The 27,595-nt window shown below is 40.3% G+C and overlaps 2 protein-coding genes across 19 annotated transcripts; one reads left to right on the top strand and one right to left on the bottom strand.

Annotated features, from left to right (window-relative positions):
• The first annotated feature begins 219 nt into the window (after positions 1 to 219).
• LOC100478515 (high affinity immunoglobulin epsilon receptor subunit beta) lies at positions 220 to 14,315 on the top strand. Of its 2 annotated transcripts, XM_011235268.3 has the most exons (7): positions 220 to 309; positions 3,547 to 3,703; positions 4,196 to 4,327; positions 5,055 to 5,111; positions 5,730 to 5,873; positions 6,970 to 7,071; positions 12,140 to 14,315. In XM_011235268.3, exons 1-7 carry the CDS (start codon positions 224 to 226, stop codon positions 12,278 to 12,280), a joined length of 819 nt encoding a protein of 272 aa, XP_011233570.2. In that variant the 5' UTR covers positions 220 to 223; the 3' UTR covers positions 12,281 to 14,315. The 2 variants fall into 2 exon arrangements, with proteins under 2 accessions (XP_011233570.2, XP_034501616.1); XM_034645725.1 differs by lacking the exon at positions 5,055 to 5,111.
• Positions 14,316 to 16,327: 2,012 nt separating this feature from the next.
• On the bottom strand, positions 16,328 to 22,073 carry LOC105241294 (membrane-spanning 4-domains subfamily A member 4A-like). Of its 17 annotated transcripts, none has more exons than XM_034645895.1 (9): positions 21,861 to 22,010; positions 21,427 to 21,616; positions 19,058 to 19,264; positions 18,538 to 18,676; positions 18,277 to 18,333; positions 17,792 to 17,962; positions 17,371 to 17,469; positions 16,936 to 17,037; positions 16,328 to 16,550 (listed from the first exon to the last, which is right to left on the bottom strand). In XM_034645895.1, exons 4-9 carry the CDS (start codon positions 18,650 to 18,652, stop codon positions 16,525 to 16,527), a joined length of 570 nt encoding a protein of 189 aa, XP_034501786.1. In that variant the 5' UTR covers positions 18,653 to 18,676; positions 19,058 to 19,264; positions 21,427 to 21,616; positions 21,861 to 22,010; the 3' UTR covers positions 16,328 to 16,524. The 17 variants fall into 17 exon arrangements, with proteins under 17 accessions (XP_034501786.1, XP_034501785.1, XP_034501787.1 ...); XM_034645894.1 differs by having other exon boundaries at positions 19,058 to 19,193; XM_034645896.1 differs by having other exon boundaries at positions 19,058 to 19,185.
• Between the last annotated feature and the right edge of the window lie 5,522 nt (positions 22,074 to 27,595).

Raw genomic sequence — 27,595 nt, 5'->3', positions numbered from 1 at the left:
AGTCTTTGTCAGATTAATGGAAAGAAATGGAAAGAGAATGTGTGGAAATAAAACTCAGTTGGTATTGGGGATTATGGTTATAATGCTTCTAATTTCGTGCAACAAAACATGACTTATATCAACTTTGTCTGAATACATCAGAGCTGCTTATCTGAAGTCCTAGGTGTGGAAATACAGCAAATGAGGAAACACAGAGATCAAAACATAGATTTTCCTCCCCCACATGTTGGTACAGTCCTTGATAGACACAGAAGAGACAGAAAGCTTAAGACTACAGGCTCTCACATCTGTGCAGTGGAATAAACCTAGGTAGGTAGAACTTTTTTTTCCCCCCATTATCCAGAGCACCAGAAAGCACTTTTGTCTATGTTCTGAAAGGCACAGATGTAGGACCTGTCAGACAGACTGGACAGAATGTGGGCTCAAGGCAAAGACAGCTCTTCCTTTCTTTCCACTGGTAGATACTCAATGCCAAATATTTCAGGAATTTTTTTTAGATAATGTAGAAAGCTTCAGTGACTTAGACACATTTGATCTTGTCTTCGTTCCTGCTTTCTGACTTTCTGATTATGCAAGCACACTTTATGCATCGGCGGATAGAGAGTAAGGCTTAGCATGAACGAGGAAGTTGGTCTCCAGCCCTATTTTCTAGCAGACCCAATTTAAGATACAGGGGAATAATTCGGTTAGAATTGTGACATTGAAACTTTTCTGTTTACAACATGCAAGTGCAATTCGGAACGTCAAGGCTGGATGTGGTGAGCCAGCTACGTTCACAATAGTATTCTTAGTGAGAATCATGGGAGTTTCATAACTGATCTCGCAGACGAATAATGAGGAAGATTAGGTGGGTTTGAAGTTATGTTAACTTATAAAGGCTTTGAAGTTAATACTTAAGGTGAGAACCATGTGGTAAACAAGGCTAATTTTTGTATTGTGGAGTAACCAAGAAATACTGCAATGTCCTTTCTAAATAGGCAACAGAGGTGAAAGAGCAGCATTCGTTAGAAAGATGATGACTGTAAATGTGAAAATCCTACTCAGAATATTGAACAGTTGGATGTTAGCTTAAAGGAGCAAAGGCTGAACTACTGGCTTAAGATTTGATAGACTATTACAGTATCTAATAACATATTTGTAATAAAAATCATTAAAGTGAATTTTAGGGACTAAAAATGTGCTCAGTAAATATTATGGTCAATATTTTGAACCTAAAATCCATATCTGTTGAGTGAATAGATGAGTAAATAATGACATTCATAGTGAGGAGTGATAGGAGATACTTTTTGGAGTCAACAGTTTCTTTTCTTTCATTTTTTTTTAAGATTTTTTATTTATTTATTTGACAGAGAGACAGCCAACGAGAGAGGAAACACAAGCAGGGGGAGTGGGAGAGGAAGAAGCAGGCTCTCAGCGGAAGAGCCTGATGTGGGGCTCGATCCCAGAACTCCGGGATCACACCCTGAGCTGAAGGCAGACGCTTAACGACTGAGCCACCCGGGTGTCCCACAACAGTTAATTTTCACCCGGACAAAATTATACTGAACGATATGGCTCCCTCAAACACTCAAATATGTTATGTGTGGGCTTCAGGAGGCTAAATAAGGGGTGTGTTGGTCTGAGCCTGGCTTTATCTAAAGAGCAGATTCTTGGGGCGCCTGGGTGGCACAGCGGTTGGGTGTCTGCCTTCGGCTCAGGGCGTGATCCTGGCGTTATGGGATCNAAAGAGCAGATTCTTACTTATCAGACCTATGACTCTTTGGTCCCACATCTGTAAATATGTTTGTGAATTTGGGCAAGTTATTTACCATCTTTGGATAAGGGGTCACATTTTAAAAAGGTATAATAACTGGTTGATGAGATACTCTTTATTTACGAAGTATTAGTGGTCAAGACTCATCTACTAAAGAAATAGAAAAAGAAATGTTCTTGTTAGCACTTCCAGTGTGATCACATAAGATCAATTCCTTGTTTAAACTCCTTAATTGAAAGCAGCTATTGGGAATAGAAAAATTGAATACTTAGGATTAATCTTAAGTGTCCTGTAAGAGTTCCATGCCATGATAGCTTAATCTTTTCATTAGAACTGCTAAGAAATTTACACATACAAACATTACTGTGACCAGTGTACAATGCTAACTCTTTTTTTTTTTAAAGAAATTTGGCATGGATCTCAAGAGTCAGAAGCTATGTTTCCACTTTGATCCAGGAATCTTATACATAAGCAGTTATATAAAGGGCCTAATCCCATATAATTAGCATAATTGGAGGATAAAACATAGAGAAATTGTATAAAGTGTAATCAAAACTTAGTTAAAACATTATAGGGAGAGTGATAGAATTCATAAATACCAATGCAATAAGGAATAAAGTCTGCCCCTACTTTCCAAACTTAATGTTAGCAAATAGTCATAAAATTGATATAGAAGATGATAAAGAAATAAAAAGCTAATATTTAGGGGGGGAAGGTTAAAAATGAGTTAGTTTTCAAGGGAGGCCTTTGTGGGGGTTGTTCTGCCATGGAAATCCATTATCGTTTTGACAACAAGTGCCAAAGCACATCCTAACTTCTTAAGAAGATAATCGAGAGTTTATGCTACATTTATTACATCCCTGATGATACTAGGAAAATTGGATGCATCATTTCCAGTGTCACACATAGGAGGCATAAGCATGATTATATTTTATGTTGACAAACCTGGGGCTTCATCTAAATATAGCATTCATCGTCACACAGAAATTAAAGGTAAGGTGGCTTTTACATAGTGTATTCCCAGGTCTCTCCTATTTCCCTAGCATAATTATGGACACTACTCCGATTTCTTTCATTCTCAAAACTATCTTGGATTAGATGATAAATTATTTGATACATTTAATTAAAATAAAGGGATATTTCTTTCATTCAAATCTATTTGCCTTTATTTATTTTGTTAAAGATTTTATTTATTTGTGTGAGAGAGAGAGCACAAGCAGGGGGAGTGCAGGTAGAGGGAGAAGCAGGCTCCCTGCTGAGCAAGGAGTTCATCTCAGGACTCGATCCCAGGACCCTGGGATCATGACCTGAGCGGAAGGCAAACACCCCACCAACTGAGCCACCCACGCGTCCCTCTATTTGCCTTTAAGTCCCAGGTTATTTTCACTCCACTGTGGATAAGGCTAAATAGATATATCACAACTCCCATGGTGGGTACTTTTTTACAAGCCTGTGGCCACATGCAACTTTAAAAGAAACAAACAAGCAAAAAAACAGTCTTGAGATTTATAGCATTCCTTAACCTGGGAGGATATCTTATAGTTACGTAGGATTTGATATTCCTCAACTTCTGTCCTCTCTATCCTTACTTTACACTGCTGTTTATCACACGAGTGATACCAGAGTCAGCAGCAGGGACACATGAATATCACTTGGCCAGTGACTTCTCTTCATATATGATAAAGACCTTGATAAAAGAAGCCCAGTATCTACTTCCATTACAACAAGATTAACAGTATTTGTCCTATGATGGTGCATATCTGATGCTATTAACAGATGACCGTCTGTTACAGAATGAACAAAACTTTGGGTTCTGATAGGATGCCTGGGGACATTCCTCCAAACCAAAGCCAAAGTACCCCATTGGGAACGACAGAAACATCTAGTACCCCGAAACATCTACTAGACAAGCTGCAGAAATTCCTGAAGGGGAATCTAGAAGCACTGGGGGTAAGTAAGTAAACCTCTGATAAAGAATTTTGAACCAGGAGAAACTGGGGAATCTATTGAGGGTGAAGGATAATTCTGGCTAATGAAGTGGTTGGCATAGGGGGACCAGGTCATGACCTGTGTCAACCATTGTGTGGAGTGGAAAAAAGGCACGTTGATTAAAAGCAAGGGACCATGTTTATATGGGGGAGGGGTGCATTAAGAGGAGACTATAAAAGTCCTAAGCTCTTGGATGAGCCTCATTGTGACTGTATCTTATCATAGCAAAGTTGCCCCCATATGGACTGGCCTCTGAAAAAAAAGCACTTTCCAGGATCTGACTCCTCTTAGCAGATCTTTTAATAATATAGGGGTCCATCCTATGGATGACCATGATGTTTGGACCAAGTGATCCTCTCTCCTGAAAAATGCTCACCATTGTCTTTAAAGCACGTATTTTTGTTTCGTTAATTTCGATGGTTGGTAATTTGGTTTGTTTTGTCTCTTATTCAGGTGGCTCAGATTATGATTGGTGTGAAATGCTTCTTTTATGGGATAATTGGATTTCTTGCTCCTAATTCTGAAATGTACAGAATCTTTTTCTTCTCAATTTACGCAGGCTTCTCTTTCTGGGGGGCGCTGTCTGTGAGTATCTCACTTACATCTCCAATTATAATTATTCAGTCATTTATTCATTCATTCATCAACTCAACACACAACTTGTATGGCATCTTGCCAATTCTAGAATACTTGCAACGATACTTAGTCAAGATTGAATTTCCAACCTGAACTTTAATATATATAATGTAACAATGCCCTTAAATTCTATTCATTACTGTGTAGTATGAAGCTATTCAGTATAATCTTGCTGTTTTGCTTGAGGAGAAAATCCTGGGTTTGACACAGGGAAGAAGTGTCTCTGAAATGTAATAATATTTGGATCAGAGAAGATGGTGGGGGTAGGGAAGTGTTACTTTTCTTAAATCATCATACTTCTTGGCCAAATACATTGAGAAAAATGCCATGTAATCTGAGCTCACATTTTCCCTTTTCTGCACCCCAAAGTGTGTCTTTGAATTATATTTACTTATTTTCTCCACATTGAATAAGTAATTTCTGCTGTGGTTTTTATGTCCACTTCTCTTATTTAGTGAAAGGAATTTTACTATTCATAAGAATAAAAGGATAACTATGGTACTTTAATCGTACGGTGCACACAGTTTAATGACCTGCTTTCCTCTGAGATCTGAAGGGATGGCCTGGGAGGCCGGGGTCAGTAGATAGGAACCGAGATATGCAACTGGCAACGGGGTGGGAGGTTGAGTTGGAAGAAGTCTCTACTCTGCAGACACCTTTCTTATCTTATAAACAGTTTATCATTTCTGGAATTCTGACTGTTGTGTCTGCCAAGAAGCAAACAAAGTCACTGGTAAGCTAACACGTTTTCCATTTGTCGTTCAGGGAGAAAATGAGAACTTGTAACACTCTGACTTTCCCATGTGAAGCCCAGTCACCCAGGGGGTTCATCATTTTGTAATACATTTCATCATGTAACTGTCCATTTGGCCCAATGAATCCTGTGATCGTCCTATGGCTAGACACAGACAAGCTAGATCTCCTGGGATTTTAGAAATTCTGATCCCCATATCTTGTCACCAGAAGAAGAATGAGTAAAGACTTATCTAGCTATTTAAGTCTTTACGGTATGGGGTAGGGGGATGCTAATAAAGATAAAAGCATGGCTTAGGCTTGAGCAAGGCAGACTTACGTTTGGCGGAGGGAGGAGCTAATACAGGGTCAGAAACTAGAGACGCTAAAATGCCCATAATGTTTTTATCCTATCCATGGTATGTGTTTAAGAAAGATCAATCCTCTCCAACTTTTCTTCTTCCAATTGTGATTTGCCATTGAACGGAATTGGCAATAAAGGGATGACAAATGCCTAGAGATCCCATGGCTAAGTTAAGTCAGAATTCTCCTCCCAGCGTGTAGGGTCTAGAAACCCCTGGTCCTTAACTTATAAGCTAGTTATTTCCCTTTTTTTCAGCTGAGAGGGAATCTAGGTGCCAACGCTCTCAGCACCTTGGTCTCGATTGTTGGGATCTGTATTCTGTCCTACAATTTAACAAAAAATGGCCTCTACGATTGCAAGAAGGAAACTCTCTGTTTGGGCAGCAAATCAATTGGAACTGTAAGTATTATCCTCCGGAATTCTGGGAAGACTGAATGCTTATCTGAGCATGATGAAGATGACACATGGTCATTGGTATATTTCAGGAAATGACAAAAATCCCTGCTTGCAAATTCCTTTCAAGCCATCTCTACAGGTGTCACATTTAGAAAGAGAAAAAACTATTTCTTCACAATAGAAAAGAGCCCCAAATTCTGTGAGCTAAATTTTATTTTTCAAGAAAAAATGGTGAAGAGATGGAATGATATTAAAATCTGAGTCAAAGATTGGGGTAATTCTTACTTTATACTTTATTATTTTTAAATTATTTTCTATCATAATATTCATTACTGCTAGGAATTTTCAAAAAGTATTACCCAAAGCTACATGGAGAATGAGTAGTTATTCTGACTTGCCTCTACCTGAGAGTAGACCTTTTTTTTTTGCAATAAAGCCATGTGAAAGTAATGGAAAGTAATGGAAAGAGTGGTCTGAGGAAGAGGAAAAAGAAATCAGTAAGAAACCAGTAAAAGAAACCAAGAACATTAGTTGGAAGACACATTGCCTTATTTGGAAAATGACAAAAAAATTTCACACCCTAAAGTATATTCCAAATTTAGGAAACTTTCTGGTTTTCATTAGAATTGAGTCTAATGGAAAACTGGAAAATTTCAGTATCTCACTGGGGAGATCTGAAGCCCTGACACTTCTGCCTGGAATATGGAGAAGGGTCAGCTTTGTAAGCACTGGCGACATTTCTGATATCTATGACAGACTAGTAATAACTTGAATAATAGTATAACTAATAACCCACCACTACCACCACCACCAATAATACTAATAATAATAAGTGGAATAATCATTGTGAATTCTGAAATGTCATCAAGTTTAACTTCCCACCTTGTATTAGTATATTCAAGAATACCGACTATCATCTCCAACTCTTGTTTTCCCATAGCAGCACCTATATTTCCGGGTTCAGATCCAACCTCATGCCACCATTTTGGATAATGTAATGTGTTGCCTTTCGAGGGCCTGACATGGGGCTCTGAGATAAAACTTTCCAAACTATCCTCAGGGTGGAAGGTAATGCATGACATTTTATTTTCTTCAACAGGGACTTGTGATTGTCCTAATTATCCTAACTTGTCTGCAAATTTTAATTTCACTTCCTCTCTCCATGCTCAACTATAAAGTGGATGACAAGAATATTCACTGGGTAAGTACAATTCTTGGAAGAATGAGGATGATTTCAACTATTTCATTAAATGAGGTTGTCAGTGACTTTTTTTTTTTTTTTACCTTCGGTAAAATGAACAAAAACATAAACACTAAGTGATTCAGTGGACAACGTGGGAGCTACTTGGTGTGTTGCGCACACTTGGAATGCACAGTGCCTACTTCTCTAGTCCGTACAGAAACTCTCACTCATGGGCATATAGCCATGAACTCAAACAACCAGCTGGCCAGCCATTAATTTACTGTATGAAGTATACTTTCTAGTGTGATGAATATACAAAGTATCTATCATCCAAAAATAATAAAATCAAGGTATAATTAATTTAAAAACCTGAAGGAGATGAAATATATGATTGCAGGTATATACAATTGAAAATACAATAGACTAAGAAACTCAGATACAGTTAGAATTTTATGTTTCATTATCACATTTAACAAATATAGGTAACACAGCACTAGTAGCATTCTTTCCCCAGCCTCATCACCTGGTTCTTTTTGTGTGTTGAAATCATGGCCACGGCTGTGTGTCAGTTAGAGTTAATTCAAACAGAAAATGGAAAGGTTTATGGCATCCGAACTCCCCTCATTTCAAGTGTATAGCATTTATCGCAAGCATTGGATTCCATGATTCTAAGGGCTCCTTAAGCAAGTCTGAATTCCTCAGGGCAGTCAGTCATGGGTGGAATGGACCCACGGGCATGGCAAAAGGTAGAATTTCTTCTCTTCCACGTTTCATTTTAAGCAAGAAGAAGCCAGGCTTTACCTTCAATGCTTTGGAAATCCCCTCAGTTCGTTATCCAAGTTTACCATTTACTAGTTACGCTTTCCACGTAACTGTCAGAGAACATTCTATTAGACTTCTGCCGCGGCACCACAAGACCCTCTCTCCAGTTTCCAGTAATGTGTTCCTTCCTCACTTCTTTCTGAGCCACACTGACAGCATTCTCAATGTCTTTATTTCCACTAACCTCCGTTTGAGACATTGTAGGCTTTCTCTACACTGTTCCTCAAAATTTTGCTCCTCAAAGTTTTGTTCTTGAAAATTTTTATCCTCAAAATTTTCCTCAAACTTGTTTCATCCCGCTGCCTAATTCCAAAGCCACTCCTGTATCCTAGGGATTTATTTACATGTCCTAGATATACTTATAGTAATAATATTGTATTATTACCCCATTTCCAGTACCAAAGTACATGATAATTTGTTGTTGTTGCCTGACAAGTTGCCACAAGCATATCAGCTTAAAACAATACCTACCACCTACTTAGTGCCTCACGCTCTGTAGATCAGAAGTCTAGGTGGACCGGACTGGGTGCTCTACTCAGAATCTCATAAGGCTGAAGTCCATGTACTAGAGGCACCAGACTCCTGGAAACTCTGGAATGGTCTGCTAGCTCATTGTTGTTGTTGGCAGAATTTGGTTGCTTGTGATTATGGGACTGAGATGGTTGGCCAGGATTCACTTACGCTCAGCTCCTAGAAGCCCTCTTGGATCTTTTCAAGTGGTTCCCTCCATTTCAGCAACAGAGAACTTCCTCTTTGTCAAACATTCCTCATGCTTTGAATCTCTCTGACTTCCTCTTCTACCATCCAGAGAACATGCTGTTTTTAGAAGACTCCTGTAATTATATTAGGCTCATCCAAATAACGTCTTTTTTGTCATATGATATAACATACTTACAGTAATGACACCATGATATTCGGCCCACCTCAGCTCCTTCCTTCATACTTGTGCAGCATGCAGTGAGAAAAGATCCAGAGAAGGGGGAGACATATTTATTCTTTTAAGGTCATGGATTTGAAATGAAATGTATCCACTAGACCAACATGTGTCACACGATCACACTGAACTCTATATAGACACTGCAGAATTCCGTCAGGCTCAAATCTAGCTAAAGTAGGCAGACTTTCTATTACTAAAGGAAGATGAGGAACATTCTCAATCTCATCCTTCTTTATAGGCCCGAATATAAACATCTACCTTCCCCCTCACACCTAAGATACACTCACCAACTCACAAAGGTTGATAATCCAAACCATTTATTGCCCTGGAATCTTTGCGTATTTGTACTTCTCTCCAACAAATCCAGAAGTAGCTCATTGCAATGAGGGCTGAAAGACAAATGATTTGCCCATCTCTACTCACACCCATTATATATATGTGGAATGGACGAAAGATAATGATAAAACTTCAACCTGGAGAGAAAAAGAGAATTGTGAAATCACTGATCTGTAATATTACAAAATTTTTGAAGGCAGGAATTATGGAGATTTTCTGCCCCCCCAATGGCATAAAATATTTGTTATACCATAGTTCATGTCTCTGGGAGGTATTAACTTATCTGTTTTCCTCTCTGACTCTTTGGACACTTATCTTCATGTCCATCATGTCTACATTGGAAAGTACACTCTTCTTAGATATTTCTCAGTGTTGGTATCCTTCTCTCTGATGGTATAGGTGGTGTTGGAATTGCTTTATATTTCAAATATTCTCTGGCTATTTAAGCCAGGTCTTTGCTTTCTATGGCAACATATTTTCAGCAAAAACAGAAATGGAAAGGTAAATCTTTTATTCTCAAAATATGGCTTTCACTTCTGGATCAATGAAGGAGGTCCAGCTCCTACTGTCACATCCACATCCCAACCAGCAGAAAGGAAAAGGGAGATGGGAATACATCCCCTTCTTTTTAAGGGTGTAACTCCAAAGTGAGACATGCTATTTATTCCCACATTTTGCTGGTAAGTAGTTAAATATTTGCCCATGCTTAGCTGCAAGAGAGCCTAGGAAATATAGTCACAATTTTATCTCTATTTTCCAGGTCAAAAACAAGTCATATTGCTAAGAGAAGGGAAATGTTAGTAACAGCTCTATAGGTTAAGTATTACTTAAAATCTATGAAAATACAATAATCATCCTGTTTTAAAAACCTCACATTACTTTCTGTCATCAAATAATCATTAATTATAAGAGACCGATATCAAATCACAAATACAAAATACAAAAATACTTAAAGTTGTATATACATAATCATACATAACGTGTTCAGATACTCACAAATTTATGTTCTCTTATCAGCTCATCTTTCTCCAGCCCATCAGCAATGCACCGTATGGACAAATGTCCCAATAATAGCTGGGCTGACAGTCTTCATACCAAAACGATTAAAGAAGGCAAAAAGCTCTATTATATCTCCTTATTTCTGTTGTTCAAAAATTATTTTAGTGGGTATGCTTATATTTTCCTTTATCTTCCTAAAAACTAAATGGTAATAAGTCAGGCAGACTGATACCCAGCTGGCTAAATATCTGGAAAAAAGTAATCATTGAGTAGTTGTGTTTTTTTTTAACTTTTTATTTAAATTACAGTTAGTTAACATACAGTGTAATATTAGCTTCAGGGGGTGTGGAGACACTCATCCTGGGAAATGGGTGTGGCCGGAAAGGGGGCCACCCCCGCCCATTGCACAGTGCACCTTCTTGGGGAACCTGGTGCTAAACCATTCTTAGACGACCTGCTTCTGGGTGGGGTTTTCATTCATAGCAGAGCAGCTCCTTTGTTGTGATCTGTTGAAGGTCAGCACTCGACACAAGGGTTTGTAAATAAAATGTAAATAAAATTTAAAAACTATTAGCTTCAGGTGTACAATATAGTGATTCATCATTCCCGTGCGACAAATGCACTCCTTACTCCCGTCACCTATGTCACTCAGCCCCCCAGCCACCTCCCCTCTGGTAACCAACATAGTTAAGAGTCTGCTTCTTAGTTTGCCTGTCTCTCTCTTTTTTCCCTCTGCTCATTTTTTTGAACTTAAATTCTACATATGAATGAAATTCTATGGCTTTTGTCTTTCTCTTACTGACTTACTTTGCTTAGCATAATACTCTCTAGCTCCATCCATATTGCTGTGAATGGCAAGATATCATTCTTTTTTATGGCTGAGTAATATTCCCTTGTATATATGGACCATATCTTCTTCATCCATTCGTCAGTTGATGGACACTTGGGCTGTTTCCATAACGTGGCTATTGTAGATAATGCCGCTATAAACATTTGAGGTGCATGTATCCCTTTGAATTAGTATTTTTGTATCTTTTCAGTGAATACCTAGTACTGTAATTGCCGAGTAGCATTGGGTAGCTCTATTTCTAACTTTTTGAGGAACCTCCATACTATGGCTGCCCCAGTTTGCATTCCCACCAATAGTGCAAGAGAGTGCTCCTTTCTACACATCATCTCCAGCACATGTTGTTCCTTGTGTTGTTGATTTTAACCATTCTGACAGGTGTGAGGTGAGAGCTCATTGTAACTTTGATTTGCATTTCCCCGATGATCAGTGATGTTGAGCATTTTTCATGTGTCTGTTGGCCATCTGTATGGCTTCTTTGCAAAAATGTGTATTTCTGTCTTCTGCCCATTTTTAGTTGGATTATTTGGTTTTTGGGTGTTGAGTTTTATAAGCTCTTTATACGTTTTGGATACTAACCCTTTATTAGATACGTGACTCGCAAATATCTTCTCCCATTCCATAGGTTGACTTTTAGTTTTATTATTTCTTTCACTGTGCAGAAGCTTTTTATTTTGACGAAGTCCCAATAGTTCATTTTTGCTTTTGTTTCCCTTGCCTCAGGAGACATATCTAGAAATAAGTTGCTATGGTCCATGTCAAAGAGGTTGCTGCCTGTGTTCTCCTCTAGGATTTTTATGGTTTCATGTTTCATACTTAGGTCTTAAATCCATTTCAAATGTATTTGTCTCTGTGGCATAAAAAAGTGGTCCAGTTTCATTCTTTTGCATGTTGCTGTCCAGTTTTTCCAACACTATTTGTTGAATCATTAGGTAGTAATAGTCATAACTGAAATTGACCCCACACCCCCCTCTACCTTTTCTGGAGAGCAGCCAGTAGGCTCCCCAGGGCCCAAAGTCCACACAATTTATCGTTGGAGTAAGAGAAGATGTATTTGGAGACAAATCATTGAGGACTTGAAGTATATTATTCTTAATGGCTTATTTACAGTCTTTACAGATTATTCTTTGGTTTTTTTTTAATAGATTTCTATATTGTTTTGCTGGAAAACACCTTCTGAAGCTCTTTACCAAGACTTGTTTCCTCAAACTTCAATCTATCAAGAACTTGACCGTAAGAAAGAAACACCTTCACGCTATCCCACAGATACTAGCAAACAAATGTGAGGCTTCTCTTCTGTATTTTCCATCCACAGTGACAGCAAGAAGCTCATCCTGTGACCACCAAGGCGTAAATATACCCATGCGAGGATACAACTGTGGGGTTCAGAGTCACAAAGATAGAACTGGCATTCATAATATTAAGAATTTGGTTGTCACGACTTTTTGATTGGATGTCATCACAAGCTAGGTTTATGCTCTGTTACAAAACTTAACCTAGAAATATTGCTGGCTTAGCATACCAGAAGTTCATTTACTTCCTACTTTACATGTGCATTATCAGTTAGCTATTTGCTTTAGACCCATGCTGATATGGGTTCTATCAAATAGCATGATATCTGGGAAAAGTTCTTTTATTTTGCCAAGGTAAGGAAATAAAAAGTTAGAAGTTGGACCTTTGGCAATTAGATACTTTGGTCTGGAAGAAGCATGTCACCTTTTGCCACAGCCCATTAAATGGTCATCTTCCCCGCACTGTGTGGGAGACAGGAAGTGTAGGGTGATGTAAAGTTCCAAAGTTTAATGTTTGATGAAAAACAGTGAAGTAAACTTAGAGTTTCCTGAACTAATTGTGAAAATAGTTTGCATGTTTGGTCCATCACTTTTACACTCTGTGACTTTTGATGTGTCTCTTCTGTGACTAAACATCAGTTTCTTTATCTCTTGAATGATCTAGTTTGTGCTTACTCAGTTCAGATTGGGATATCCATCAAGGGAAACAGTAAATAAAGGGCAAAAATACTTTTAACTATATGAAATACTATAACCTACAGCTATTTATATGTATATATATAACCTATAGGTTACAGTATTTCATTAATATAGTGTTAGGTTAATTAATCATACTGCATCATTCTAAGGACATTAAGCTTTTCTGGTGATATTTTATGTAAATAAGCTCATATATAAAAGCTTGTGTTGCTCAATTGGCCCACTGACAACTAATCAAAATGTTACCCCGTTCCTCTTGAATAATAAAACCAAAAATCTTCAAAGTAATTTTCAAAAGTAAAATTAATACTACGTTCCATGAGATCAAACAATTCCATTTCTGTTCTACACAACACAATAACCACTAGACACATATGGCAATTTAAATTTAAATTATTTAAAATTTTAAGAAAATTAAAGACTGTTTTCTTAGTCTCAGTAACCATATTCCAAGTTGTCAATGACCACTTGTGGCTGGTCCAAAATATTTAAGGGAAAAGATGGGGAAAACTAAAAGGAAAAATAGACAAATATACTATTATATTTGGAGAACTCAACACCTCTTTGACAGCAACTGATACATCAACCAGGCAGAGAAGCAGTAAGGGTATGGATGACGCGAGCAGCTGTATCAATCAGGTTGATCTAATTGACAGTTATAGACTTTTCCATCCAACAACGGTACATTTTTCTCAAATGTACATGGGATATTAACCAGTTGGTTACTTCATGTGTTAAAACACAACTCAACAAATTTAAAAGAATAGAAATCATATAAAATATGTTCTCAGATAATAACAGAATTATGATAAGGGGAAATTCAAAATATTTGGAAATTAAAGAACATATTTCTACATAGTCCACAGGGTCACAGAATAGTTTTTAAAATGTGTAAAAATTGTGGGGTTTCTTTTGCCTTTTTTAGCACTTCTTGTGATTTTTTTTTCCAAAACCAGATGTATCATATAATGTAACAGATGACTACAGATAGAAACTTTTGTAGGGTTGGATCAACATGGTGCTATGGACTGGGTGTCTGTGTTCCCCCTATCTCAAATTCATATGTTGAAACTCTAAACCCCAACATCATGGTTTTTGGAGCTGGGGGCTTAGGGAGGGAATGCGGTAACAAGGGTGGATCTGTCATGATGGAATTAGTACCTTATAAGAAAAGACATGAGAGAACTTGCTTCCTCTCTTTGCTCTCTACTATTTGAGCATACAGTCAGAAAATGGCTATCTGGAAGCCAGGAAAAAACCTGACCATGCTGGTACCCTGATCTCAGACATCCAGCCTCCAGTGCCATGAGAAATAAATGTGTTTAAGCTACCCAGTCTGCAGTATTTTGTTTTAGCAGCTCGACTAAGACACACGAGTTAGTAGACATATGTATATTTCTTTGCTCTGTTAGCTGAGACAACCTGAAAGAAATGACATCCCAATAGCCACAAGCATACCTAGAGCCCAGATCTTGGTTTCTAATACCATTCCCCACTAAAAGGAAACAGGGCTGCCTGATGAAATAGCTGATTCCAAGGCTTGAGCAGGAGCCACATAGGATGAGCCGGAGAATATGGTAGTGCCATAAAAGAAGGAAGTGCTCAAAATGAGACACAATGATGGGGTACACAAAAGGGACACAGGAGCCACAGTGTTGGAAACAGAAACAATTTGAGCAATAAAATAAAGTAGTATTCAATTATAACCCAAAGTGTGTAAGTATTCAGGAATTCATGCACATGAATAATTGAATGCATAAATAAGTGGGAGAAAAGAGACAAAATCTCAGTGCAGAATATCTAATAACTTATGCAGTTGCTGCACTTTCAAAGCAGTAGATCGTAACTCCTGACTCCTTGAGTCTGGACTGCACACAGCGGCTGTATAGGGACATCCTTCCAAAGACTACAGTATAAAAGTTAGTAAAAAACTAACTTTAGAGTGGAAAAAATGGAAAAACTGTACTCAGTGAGGTGATTAAAGTCAACATCAACAGTGTAAGTCATGTTGACAGTATGTGCCCTTGATTGGATGTGGTAAGAACGATATTTTACTTCTGAGTTCTTCCTCTCCAAAACTCAAAACACTAGTGTAATCATGAGAAAAGTATCAGACAAACTCCAGTTGAGGGACGTTCTACAAAATACTTTACCAGTATTGCGCAAAACTATCAAGGTCATCAAGAACGAAGTCTCATAAATAGTCACAGCCAAGAGGAGCCTGAGGAAACACGACAGCTAATAAATGCCATGTCTTGGATGGGATCTTAAACGGGAAAAGGGTACTAGCTAAAACCTAAAGAAATCTGAATAATAATAATGCTGAAGTTAATGATAACGTATCAATATGGTTCATTCTCTACTAATGCAAGATGTCCACTGATTTGGGGTGTATGGGAACTCTCTTTACTATCTTCTCAATTTTTTAAATAAATCTAGAACTGTTATAAAAATAAATAGTATTAAAAATATTACAATGTGATACAACTACATCAAAATGGTTAAAATGAAAATCACACAATGTCAAGGTGAAAATGTGCAAGGACTGGAACTCAGGCACTGCTAGAAGGCATGCGCAGGTTACGTGCACTTTGGATATGACCTTGCAATTCCACCACTATGTCTGTACCCAATGGGATTTTACACATGCATGTTCCAAAGGATATAGATACATTTTTCATGCACTGCACTATTCATCCCAAGTAGAAGCATCCCAAATGTTCATTGGTACTTAAATAGATAATAGATTGCTCTATACATCTTCGAATATCTTGCAGCAGTAAGAATAAAGAAGTATTGCCACTGGCAATAGCATGAACGAAGTTCACAAACATGGTAGGAGAAAGAAGCCATATCCAGTATATATACTCGGTGATACATATCACAAGACGCCATTTCATAAAATTCAAAGACAGATAAAACTCATATGCATGGTAAAAGTCAAGATTGCAGTTACCCTGGGGATCTTAGTGAATGAAAGGGTCACAGTCTCCTGAAACTTTGGGAACATTTACTCATTGATGCAAGTACTGGTTACATGACAATGTTCACTTTCTATTCATCTTAAAAATTGGGGGCGCCTGACTGGCTCAATTGGTACAGCATGTGACTCTTGATCTCTGGGTTGTACGTTCAAGCCCCATGTTAGGTGTAGAGATTGCTTAAAAGTAAAAATCTTAAAAAAAAAATTGGCCAGCTGTTACGATGATCTATTCACTGTCCTGCGTGTGTGGTATAGTTCCATTAAAAGTTACCATGAGAAATGATACCGTGCATCGCAGGCATATGATTGGTTATGAGACGATGTGGGAGGAGGGGATTCAAAATCACAATCAACATCAATAGAGGGAAAAATGTATTTTATTTGGTTTTGTAATAACTATGTTCCCACGCACAGATGTGAACCCTTTCTGGCAGGCAGGTTATTATTGACCTAGTGATACTCAATGAATAATTTTTTCTAAAAGCAGGAACTCGTCTGTTAAAACTCCAGATCCTCATAGACATGTTCATAAGGGGCCATTCCTGGGGGCACCTGGTCATTGGTTGGCTGGATAACCACCACCTGTGAAGATTGGCAATAATATTATTGTTATTCACACACTCTTCCAGCCAGAGGGATTCAACTCATCCTGGGGGCCCTACTTCTTTTCTGTGTCCTGGGACCTGAGAGTTAAATATCCCTTCCTTCACGGCCTCACAGCCCCACTAGATAAACATCAATATCCAGCAAGACCTAGGAGGCTTCCGGAACCATCTGCCATAGCTCTCCCTGTGTTCTGCTGTCCTCTCCAAGTTCAGGAAGGAGTCACATGCTCAACTATCTTTCCTTCACGCTGCTTCTTAGCCTTCTCATTGGTTCAGAGAGAAGAGACACAGTGAGAGGCACAGGAACACAGACTAGTGTCACATGACAAATGTGAACCCTCCCTCAGGCCCTGACCACTTACCTGTGTGACAAAGCAGGTCGTCTTGCACCCAAACACAGAAAGAGAGATAGTGATGCTGACTTCCAGCAGGGAGAGGACTAATATTACAGTCTCGAATACCCTCTAAAGAGAAGCAGATGCCGCGAGGAGAGAGAAGAGGAAAAAAGAAAGGAATACAATTAATAGATGGATACTTCCCCTGGCCCTGTATTCTCTGATTCCACTATAGAAACAGGTATGTTCTCTCTCATAACAAACCAAAAAAAGAAAAATTGTAAAGAAAATCCTAAAATGGCCGAGAGGAGTTCTACTCTGGAACCTCATAAGTGCAGGGAAATTCAGATTAAATCAGATGTGTTTCCTGAGTTCTCTTGGCTTAGGAATGTTCTCTGTTGTCCGCTTCAAGTTATTTTCCTTATAATAACATCCTTAAATGAATTTATACTTTTTTCTCACCTAAAGAGTGGAGAACCTCCAGGTCTACGGAAGTGATATCATTGTTCTTTCCAAGGCTCTGAGCATCTTGGCTTGGAACCCTGACTCTCCTCACCCCACCTGCAAATGACACCAAGCTTGCTGAGCCAGCACGGCAGCCCGCTGCCATCTGAACTCAAACCTGGAGACTTTGAAGAAAGATCCCAGTGATCAATTTCCTAACATCACTGTGTTCAGGGAAGAATGCGAGAAAAAAAGGTAGCTGTCCTGGTAGGCCCTTGCAAAAAGGGGCTGAAAATTCTCCCCGTGAGATCAAAGTCCTGGATCTTACTGCTTGTGGTGATAAGCCAGGATCAACTGAGAGACAGTCATCTCAGACTAACATACATTTAGATGATATAAATATCACTTCAGAAAATAAAAGCAGCTCAGAAACACTTACAAGAATAAGACACCTTTTTTCCGGTCCATGATCCACAGTCAGTTCGACTGTTAAGATGATTACCCCTATTCCCCCAACCACGGCACTGAGCATGTTCATTCCCAGGCTGCCTTTGATCTGGAAGAGAATGATCTGTGTCCCCTATGTCCCTCTGTCTCATGCTCTTCCTCCCTTTGGAAAACACACAAACATTCATTTATTTTGAAGGGGTTGAAGACACATTCTCAAATAATTCTCCTAGGTCTAAGAAAGAAAGAGGAGTTTGGGCTGAAGCATTGGATTCTGTATTCACAAATTAATCCCAGGGATGGAATGTCAGACAACAGGGGTGAAAAAATTAAGTCAAGCCTCAGTTTCCTCATGGAGGAATTTGCCATGACCCCCGCAAAGCCCAGCTGATTCAGAAAATTGGAGATTATTTCTTCTGTCTTGAGACAGAGCACTTCTGATTTTGCTTGTTGCTTCGGGCCCCGGGAAATCCTTACCAGGTTTAACGTCATCTTTCTCCCAGCAGCGATAGACACAGCTCCCGACACGAAGAACTAAAAATGGAAGAATCCACTCAGCCTGGCGAGCCTTCACCTGCACTTCCCCCAAACCAGAGATCAGAACCCCACAGCATTTAGGTCACATATTTTGCTTTAAGTAGTAAAATCCCAGATCAAGTCATTGGTTTCTGAAAGAGAAGGCTGGAAGAAATATTCGCAGAATTCTACCGCTGAGGAAGTTGAGAAATTCCGACGTACTCACAAACAAGGATCCCCAGATAAGATATCCTGAGACCATGGTTAGGGGATAACACCGATAGGATAAGTCAGAAGAATAAAAACACAGACCTATGGCAAATAGGCACACTTTCATCAGACCAATCAGGATCTGAGCCACCTGGGGAGTGAAAAAGAGGATGCTCAGGGTATGACGCACGCAGGTTTCTAGGAAGATGATTTTGCGGTCTTTACACGGAGCTATTTGAAAGGGTTTTGACAGGGCTCCCAGGATGAAACCTCTAGGAATCCATGGCCTTTTCTCAAGTTCAAGACTGCTTAGAAAGCTTTTATGATAACTTTCTTTTTCCCCCCTCTCACTAGAGAAATGCATTTTCCTTTCAGATCACAGCACCTCTGATTTTTTAAATATCTATTCCCTGCCACAGTGAGGTTTATGGAGGTCAGTTTATGACACAGCTCATCGTACTGCATACCCCGCTCTCCTCTCTGGAAATGGCTATCTCCCCAGATGCTACATTTGGAGGTCAAGCTCACTCACCCCCAGGATTTGGGGCTCCCCCTTCAGGAAGGTCTTCAGGGTGTCTGTTTGGTCTCCTTGGATGATGTGTTTCTGTGGAGGATTTGGGCCAAACCATGCAGTTGCTCCTTCCGGTGTATTAACACAGGCTTTAGTGCTGTAAATGTGAATATATTACAAAGAACAGATTCATTCTTCAACCCCTTTCTTATAGAAATGAAAAATGGCCTTTGGAAGAAATTAAATTAAATTAAATTAAATTAAATTAAATTAAATTAAATTAAATTGCTTGAGTTGTAATTCCAGTCACACACTGTGTAAACTTGGGTAGGTCTTTTTTACTATCTCCATGCCCTAGTTTTTAAAATTATAAAAAGTGGGGTGGGGGGGTCTGGGTGGCTCAGTCAGCTGAGCATCCAACTCCTGGTTTCAGCTCAGGTCGTGATCTCAGGGTCGTGAGACGGAATTCCACGTCGGGTTCCACGCTCAGTGCAGAATCTGCTTGAGATTCTCTCCCTCTGCCCCTCCCCCATTCTCTCTCTCTCTTTCTCTAAAATAAATGAATAAATAAACTCTTTTAGTGATTACATAAATACTAAAATTATAAAAGGGGGTGCTTGTGGTACTTGCTTCCTCTTGCTTGTCAAATGTCTATATGATTTCAACAGATTTATACATGTAAAACTTGAAATTGAGTACCTGGTATATTCTAAGTAGTTAATAGATAGCATCATTATTATTTTTATTGTTTTATTATTAAAATTTAATATGATAAATATGCATGCAGAATGCTTACATTTACATCTTCTAGGAAAAAATGACTGATGGAAAATGAACAAATCATAATAGCAAGTCCTGTAAGTGCCATGTGTTATGGTTCTTGTTCACAAGAATACAATCCATTCATTCGTTCAGTCAGCAAATACCGATTAAATGTCTATTAAGCGCCAGACCTTGTTAGAAGTTTTGTTGCTAGGAATATAGCAATGAACAAAACATGCACAATTCCTGTCAATTGGACACAGTAAAAGAAAATAAATTTCTAATTTATATCATGAATTTATAAGTGCATGTGAATAGAAACTACGTAAAATGAGAACCTTCAGTTTCCACGTAAGAAAACTTGGTTTTAATGGGATTCTATCACTTCTTCAATGTCAGTCAGCATTTCTATGGTTGAACCAGATGAGAATTCAATTTCTCTGGCAAATTGGCCTTTGCTAATGTTGCCCTACACCACAAGCATCGTGATGACTTACTGAAAGCTTTGATGTGCCAGATCGACTCAAAATGGTTTTCAGAGTTCTCTTTAATTGTTGTATACTACCCTTGCAGATAGATTTGTTGCATGACAGCTTTTACTCTTTCCCCTTCCTTGCATTCATACCAGTGCCACATGACGCTGACACTGCCCCCATTAAAAGGTGGAATATATTTCCTTCCCCCCTCAATTTTTATTTTGGTCTTGTGACTCACGTTGGCCACTGAGATATCAGCAAATGTTTTAAAAGCACAGGCTCTTGAGCTCATGTCATGGCTGACAAAACACAGCAGGGCCACCTTGTTTGAGGATAAACGATACCAGAAATGAGAAAAGTCATAACATTCATCTCAGCTGAAGTCATCCCTAATCAGATAGCAATTATTGACCCTCATACATGGGAGTGATCCCAGGAAATTTCAGAAGAACCATGCATACCCATGTGCAGACTTGTCAGCAATACGCATATTTATTGCTTTAAGCCATTAAGTTTCAGGGGATTATTTGTTATGTACCATTACTGTGGCAGTAAATCACTGATGCACCCTTGTTCATACTGTCTCTTATGCTCTGCCTTAGCTCTAATGTGACCTATAATGAGTCTGGTTTGTCTATTTTTCCTGGTTAGTCCTCTAGGGGAAAAAAAGTGGTCATTCCTGCATTTTCGCCCACAGGAACAGAGATAATTACAAATAGACTTAAACAATAACATCACTACCTCTGTCTGGGAAAAACAACACTGACGGAGTTTTGACAACCATCTGTTCAGTGATCAGGATCCAGATCTAAGCAAAACATCCTGAAGATAAAACCTAAACTTGTGACCATTTGGTCTCAGATAATTTTTGCTTGTATTTAAGACCCATAGATAGGGGGCAATGTCAAAACATGTTAGTAGATGATCTTATGTGTCTCAAGAAAGTGTAATATTTCTTTTTCTTTTTTTTTAAGCACACTCCACACCCAGCATGGGGCCCAACATGGGGCTTGAACTCACTACCCTGAAATCAAGACCTGACCTGAGATCAAGAGTCAGACGCTTAACTGACTGAGCCACCTAGGCACCTTGAAAGAGTGGTATTTCTATCATAAGACAGGGAATAAAGGATGGACCAGAAATTTTCCTTACATGATCAAGTTTTATAGTTTCCTTCTCAAATCAGGTCAGGGTGAAGCCAGGGTGTGTGGAGATGCCTTCTGCTCATGAATATACACAACAGAGCCATTGACCAGGAGAAGAGGACTCTATATGATTCCTTTAGCCAGCCACTTCTTCCCTCTCCTTTCCTTCAATTTCTCTGGTTCAAATTCCATTTATTCTGAAAGTTAGTTAATGTTTTCCCTTTGAAGTAAATGTTGAACATTTACCTGAACATTCACCCCCACATAGATGAGAACCTGTCCTTCAAAAGCCTGGTCAGGAGCAGGTTAATTCATCCCAAATTACCTTCTCACCTCAGCCTTTACTAGACCCTTTTGCCCCACATTCCTACATATCACCCACCAACAGCTCAACCCAGAACTCTTCCTAGAAGCTGAAAATAGAAAATGAACTCTTCTTACCTTTGCATCCCTCTAGAACTGCACCAGATGGGAGGTGAGAGCTCCTCCTGACCATCATTCCTTAAAACCATTTCCACCGAAGAGTCTGATCTGATCTGAAGAGTAGTGGGACAATCACTGTTAGCTCTGTGTAGTCAACATTGCTTCCTGTGGGTCATCCCACCCCGCCTATCACAGGGCAGCTGCAAGGAAACTTCAATGAATACACCAGCACTTGCGTGAGATAGTGAAGTCAAGGACCAACCAGCAGAAACTTGCTTTTAGGTCTGGATTGCACTCCCAGGCTGTTTTCATAAGTACGGGTATTTAAGGCTTTTCATATCAAAACCTCAGTCACATGAGGACAAGTGATTCTGACTTTTATCCCAAAAGCTAAAGAGCAGCTAAGAATAAATTTGAATTTCCACAAGTTAACATTTTGTTAACAAACATCAGGACGAAAATCACTAACCACTACAACTAGGTATACTAAAAAAAGGTTACTGGGGGGGCACCTGGGTGGCTCAGGACGTTAATCATCCTACTCTTGATCTCAGCTCAGGTGTTGATCTCAGGGTCGTGAGTTCAAGCCCCGCACTAATAACTTTTAAAAAAAGTTATTAACCCACCCTTTTGCTAGCCCTTCTCTCGGTTACACTGGAGAACTCTTCAGCCACCACCTTTATTGATTATGATTATGAATTTGCTTGAGATGCAACACGTGATGTTCTGCCCTGTATTCCAAGACTTGTTTGCAAATATTTACCCACAGCCCTGGGTCCCATCAGTCAGTTTGTAAAATCAGGGGGGATAGTCCATTTCTTTTATGGCTTGCTAATTACTTAATTTTTTCAAATCAGAGAACCAATTGCTTCAGAAGATCAAGAGATAGAAATCCGATCAAAAAAGTTTTTTTACTGATCCCACTTATTTTCTACAAAATATAACATTAAGTAAAAATCATATTTTTCCCACATTGATTTTCAATGCTCTGCACTTTACATTTTTCATCGGTCTTGAAAGTCGGTGAAATGAGGGCATTCTATGAGGATACGGGCAGACGAAAGTAGAGTTGTCTTTAATCAAGTTCACTAATATATTATGATGGTGTTTTAAAAATATATCATGTTGATTGGAGGTTAAGATGGCGGAGGAGTAGGGGACACCTTTTTCAGCCGGTCCCCTGAGTTGAGCTGGATAGGTACCAGACCAGCAGGAATATCCACGGAATCAGCCTGAGACGCAGGAAGATACATCTGGATCTCTACAAATGAACATCTCCAGCGCTGAGTATCGAGGTACGAAGCGGGGAGCCGTGAAACCGCGCACAGATATCGGAAGCTAAACAGAAGGGGGAGGGAGCCGCCGTGTCAGGGCGCCGGGAAGCGGTAGCCACCTGCAAGGGGGAGCGGACAGACCGCGGACCCGCACGCTTGAGACAGCAGGCTGAGAAGGGAGCTCCGGGAGCGCACGCGGGACGGCTGGCGGTTGGCGGGCCACCTGCACGGGGGAGCAGGCGGACTCGCGGACGGCACCCGCGAGACAACAGACTTAGAACGCGAGCTCCAGGAGCGCGCGCGCAGGGCGGCTGGCGGGCCACCTGCACCGGGGAGCGGGCGGACCGCGGACCCGCACTCTGGAAACGGCAGACTGAGTCCGTGAGCCGGGAGCGTGCACCACCAAGCATCTCACGGAGCTCCGGAGCTCCGGTGTGCTCACTGGATCGAGGCTGAGACCGGGAGCTCCGGGAGCGTCCGCGGGGCGGCTGGCGGCTGGAGGGCCACCTGCACGGGGGAGCAGGCGGACTCGCGGTCAGCACCCGTGAGACACCAGACTGAGACGGGGAGCTCCGGGAGCCCGCGCGGGGCGGCTGGCGGCTGGCGGGGTTGGAAACACAAAGGACAGAGACGTGCCGGCCCTGGAAGTGAGGGCTGGGACGCCGGGTGTGGGGCGCACAGCCCGGGATGCTGCAGGGTTGAGCAGCACCAACAGAAACAGAGTTAAAGTGGCCAGAACATCAGTGGAGAACGATCCGCGATCCCTCTGTTCTGAGACAGAGGCTGAATTTCAGCCGCTGCTGCTCTCTCAGAAGAGGCATAGCAAACCGCCAGGGAAAGCCGCCAGAGAACAAAAGCCCGGAAATACCGGCTCACAGGGTGCCCATCCCCATCCCCCCTCGCAAGGGACACAGAGACTCTACCCAAACAGGGTTTTCTGAGTACCGGCAGGCAGGCCCCTCCCCCAGAAGGCAGGCTGAAAAATCAAGAAGCCCACAACCCGGAGCGCCTGAGTGGCGCAGTCACCAAGCACCTGTCTTCGGATTAGGGTGTGATCACAACGCTCCGTAAGGAGTCCTTCATCGGGCTTCTCCACCGGGAACCTGCTTCTTCCTCTCCCACTCCTCTGCTTGGGTTCCCTTTCTTGCTGACTGTCTCTCTCTCTCTCAAATAAATAAATAAACTCTTTAAGGAAGAAGCCCACATCCCTAAGATCTCTATAAAACAAGGGCGCACGGCCTGGGTCCCAGTCAACACTTGGGCTCTGGACAACCCTGCAATCTCTCTTCATCAGAATGACGAGAAGGAGAAGTCCCCCCCAGCAAAGAAAAGATAATGAGTCTGTGGCCTCTGCCACAGAATTGGCCTCGGCCACAGAATTAATACATATGGATGTATCCCAATTATCAGAAATGGAATTCAGAGCAACAATGGTCAAGATGATGAGTAAACTTGAAAAAAGCATCAGAGAAAGCGTTGCTGAGAATATAGAATCCCTAAGGGCAGAAATGAGAGCGAATCTGACAGAAATTAAAAACTCAGTGGGCCAAATACAGTCAAAACTAGAGGCTCTGACGGCCAGGGTCACCGAGGCAGAGGAACGCGTTAGCGAATTGGAGGATGGGTTAGTAGAAGAAAAAACGAAAATAGAAGCTGGTCTTAAAAAAATCCACGCCCACGAATGTAGATTACGGGAGATTACTGACTCTATGAAACGATCCAATGTCAGAATCATCGGCATCCCTGAAGGGGTGGAGAAAAACAGAGGTCTAGAAGAGATATTTGAACAAATTGTAGCTGAAAACTTCCCTAATCTAGCAAGGGAAACAAGCATTCGTGTCCAAGAGGCAGAGAGGACCCCATCCAAGCTCAACCAGGACAAACCTACGCCACGGCATGTCATAGTGCAATTCGCAAATATTAGATCCAAGGATACAGTATTGAAAGCGGCCAGGGCAAAGAAATTTCTCACGTACCAAGGCAAAGGTATCAGGATTACGTCAGACCTGTCTACAGAGACCTGGAATGAGAGAAAGGCTTGGGGGGGCATTTTTAAAGCTCTTTCAGAGAAAAACATGCAGCCAAGGATCCTTTATCCAGCAAAGCTGTCATTCAGAATTGATGGAGAAATAAAGACGTTCCAAAATCGCCAATCATTAACCAATTTCGTAACCACGAAACCAGCCCTACAGGAGATATTAAGGGGGGCTCTATAAAGGTAAAAAGGCCCCAAGAGTGATACAGAGCAGCAAGTCACAACCGATACAAAGACTTTAAAGAGAAATGGCATCATTAAAATCATATCTGTCAATAATCTCTATCAATCTAAATGGCTTAAACTCTCCCATAAAACGCCACAGGGTTGCAGATTGGATAAAAAGACATGACCCATCCATTTGCTGTCTACAAGAGACTCATTTTGAACCCAAAGATGCATTCAGACTTAGAGTAAGGGGATGGAGTACCATCTTCCACGCAAATGGACCTCAAAAGAAAGCTGGAGTAGCAATTCTCATATCAGATAGACTGGATTTTAAACTAGAGGCCATAGAGAGAGATACAGAAGGGCACTATATTATTCTTAAAGGAAGTATTCAACAAGTGGATATGACAATTATTAATATATATGCCCCCAACAGGGGAGCAGCAAGATACACAAGCCAACTCTTAACCAAAATAAAGAGACATATAGATAAGAACACAGTAATAGTAGGGGACCTCAACACCCCACTATCAGAAATAGACAGAACACCCTGGCAAAAACTAAGCAAAGAATCAAAGGCTTTGAATGCCATACTCGACGAGTTGGACCTCATAGATATATATAGAACACTACACCCCAGAACCAAAGAATACTCATTCTATTCAAATGCCCATGGAACATTCTCAAGAATAGATCATGCTCTGGGACACAAAACAGGTCTCAGCCAATACCAAAAGATTGAAATTATCCCCTGCATATTCTCAGACCACAACGCTCTGAAATTGGAACTCAACCACAAGGAAAAACCTGGAAGAAACTCAAACACTTGGAGGCTAAGAACCATCCTGCTCAAGAATGACTCGATAAACCAGGAAATCAAAAAACAAATTAAACAATTTATGGAGACCAACGAGAATGAATACACAACGGTCCAAAACCTATGGGATACTGCAAAGGCAGTCCTAAGGGGGAAATACATAGCCATCCAAGCCTCACTCAAAAGAATAGAAAAATCTAAAATGCAGTTTCTATATTCTCACCTCAAGAAACTGGAACAGCAACAGAGGGACAGGCCTAACCCACTGACAAGGAAGGAGTTGACCAAGATTAGAGCAGAAATCAATGAATTAGAGACCAGAACCACAGTAGAGCAGATCAACAGGACTAGAAGCTGGTTCTTTGAGAGAATCCATAAAATTGATAGACCACTGGCAAAACTTGTCCAAAAACAAAGAGAAAGGACTGAGATTATTAAAATTATGACTGAAAAGGGAGAGGTCACGACCAGCACCATTGAAATTGCAAGGATTATTAGAAACTTTTATCAACAGCTATATGCCAAAAAACTAAACAATCTGGAAGAGATGGAGGCCTTCCTGGAAACCTATAAACTACCAAGACTGAAACAGGAAGAAATAGATTTCTTAAATAGGCCAATTAACTATGAAGAAATTGAGTCAGTGATAAACAACCTTCCAAATAATAAAACTCCAGGCCCAGACGGTTTTCCTGGGGAATTCTACCAAACATTCAAAGAAGAAATAATACCTATTCTCCTAAAGCTATTTCAAAAAATAGAAACAGAAGGAAAGCTACCAAACTCATTCTATGAGGCTAATATTACCTTGATCCCCAAACCAGGCAAAGACCCCCTCAAAAAGGAGAATTACAGACCGATTTCTCTAATGAATATGGATGCCAAAATCCTCAACAAGATCCTTGCTAATAGAATCCAACAGTACATTAAAAGGATTATCCATCATGACCAAGTGGGATTCATACCTGGGATGCAAGCATGGTTCAACACTCGCAAATCAATCAATGTGATACATCATATCAACAAGAAAAGACTCAAGAACCATATGATCCTCTCAATTGATGCAGAAAAAGCATTTGACAAAATACAGCATCCTTTCCTGATTAAAACCCTTCAGAGTGTAGGAATAGAGGGTACATTTCTCAATCTCATAAAAGCCATCTATGAAAAGCCTACTGCAAGCATTATTCTCAATGGGGAAAAGCTGGAAGCCTTTCCCTTAAGATCAGGAACACGACAAGGATGCCCACTCTCGCCACTATTATTCAACATAGTACTAGAAGTCCTTGCAACAGCAATCAGAAGACAAAAAGGGATCAAAGGTATCCAAATCGGCAAAGAAGAAGTCAAACTGTCTCTCTTTGCAGATGACATGATACTCTATATGGAAAACCCAAAGGAATCCACTCCCAAACTATTAGAAGTTATAGAACAATTCAGTAAGGTGGCAGGATACAAA

Source organism: Ailuropoda melanoleuca, chromosome 16 (genome assembly GCF_002007445.2).
Source record: "Ailuropoda melanoleuca isolate Jingjing chromosome 16, ASM200744v2, whole genome shotgun sequence".
NCBI classification, from domain to species: Eukaryota; Metazoa; Chordata; class Mammalia; order Carnivora; family Ursidae; genus Ailuropoda; species Ailuropoda melanoleuca.
The sequence above is the reverse complement of the archived record's forward strand: the minus strand, read 5'-3'. Positions and strand labels throughout refer to the sequence as shown.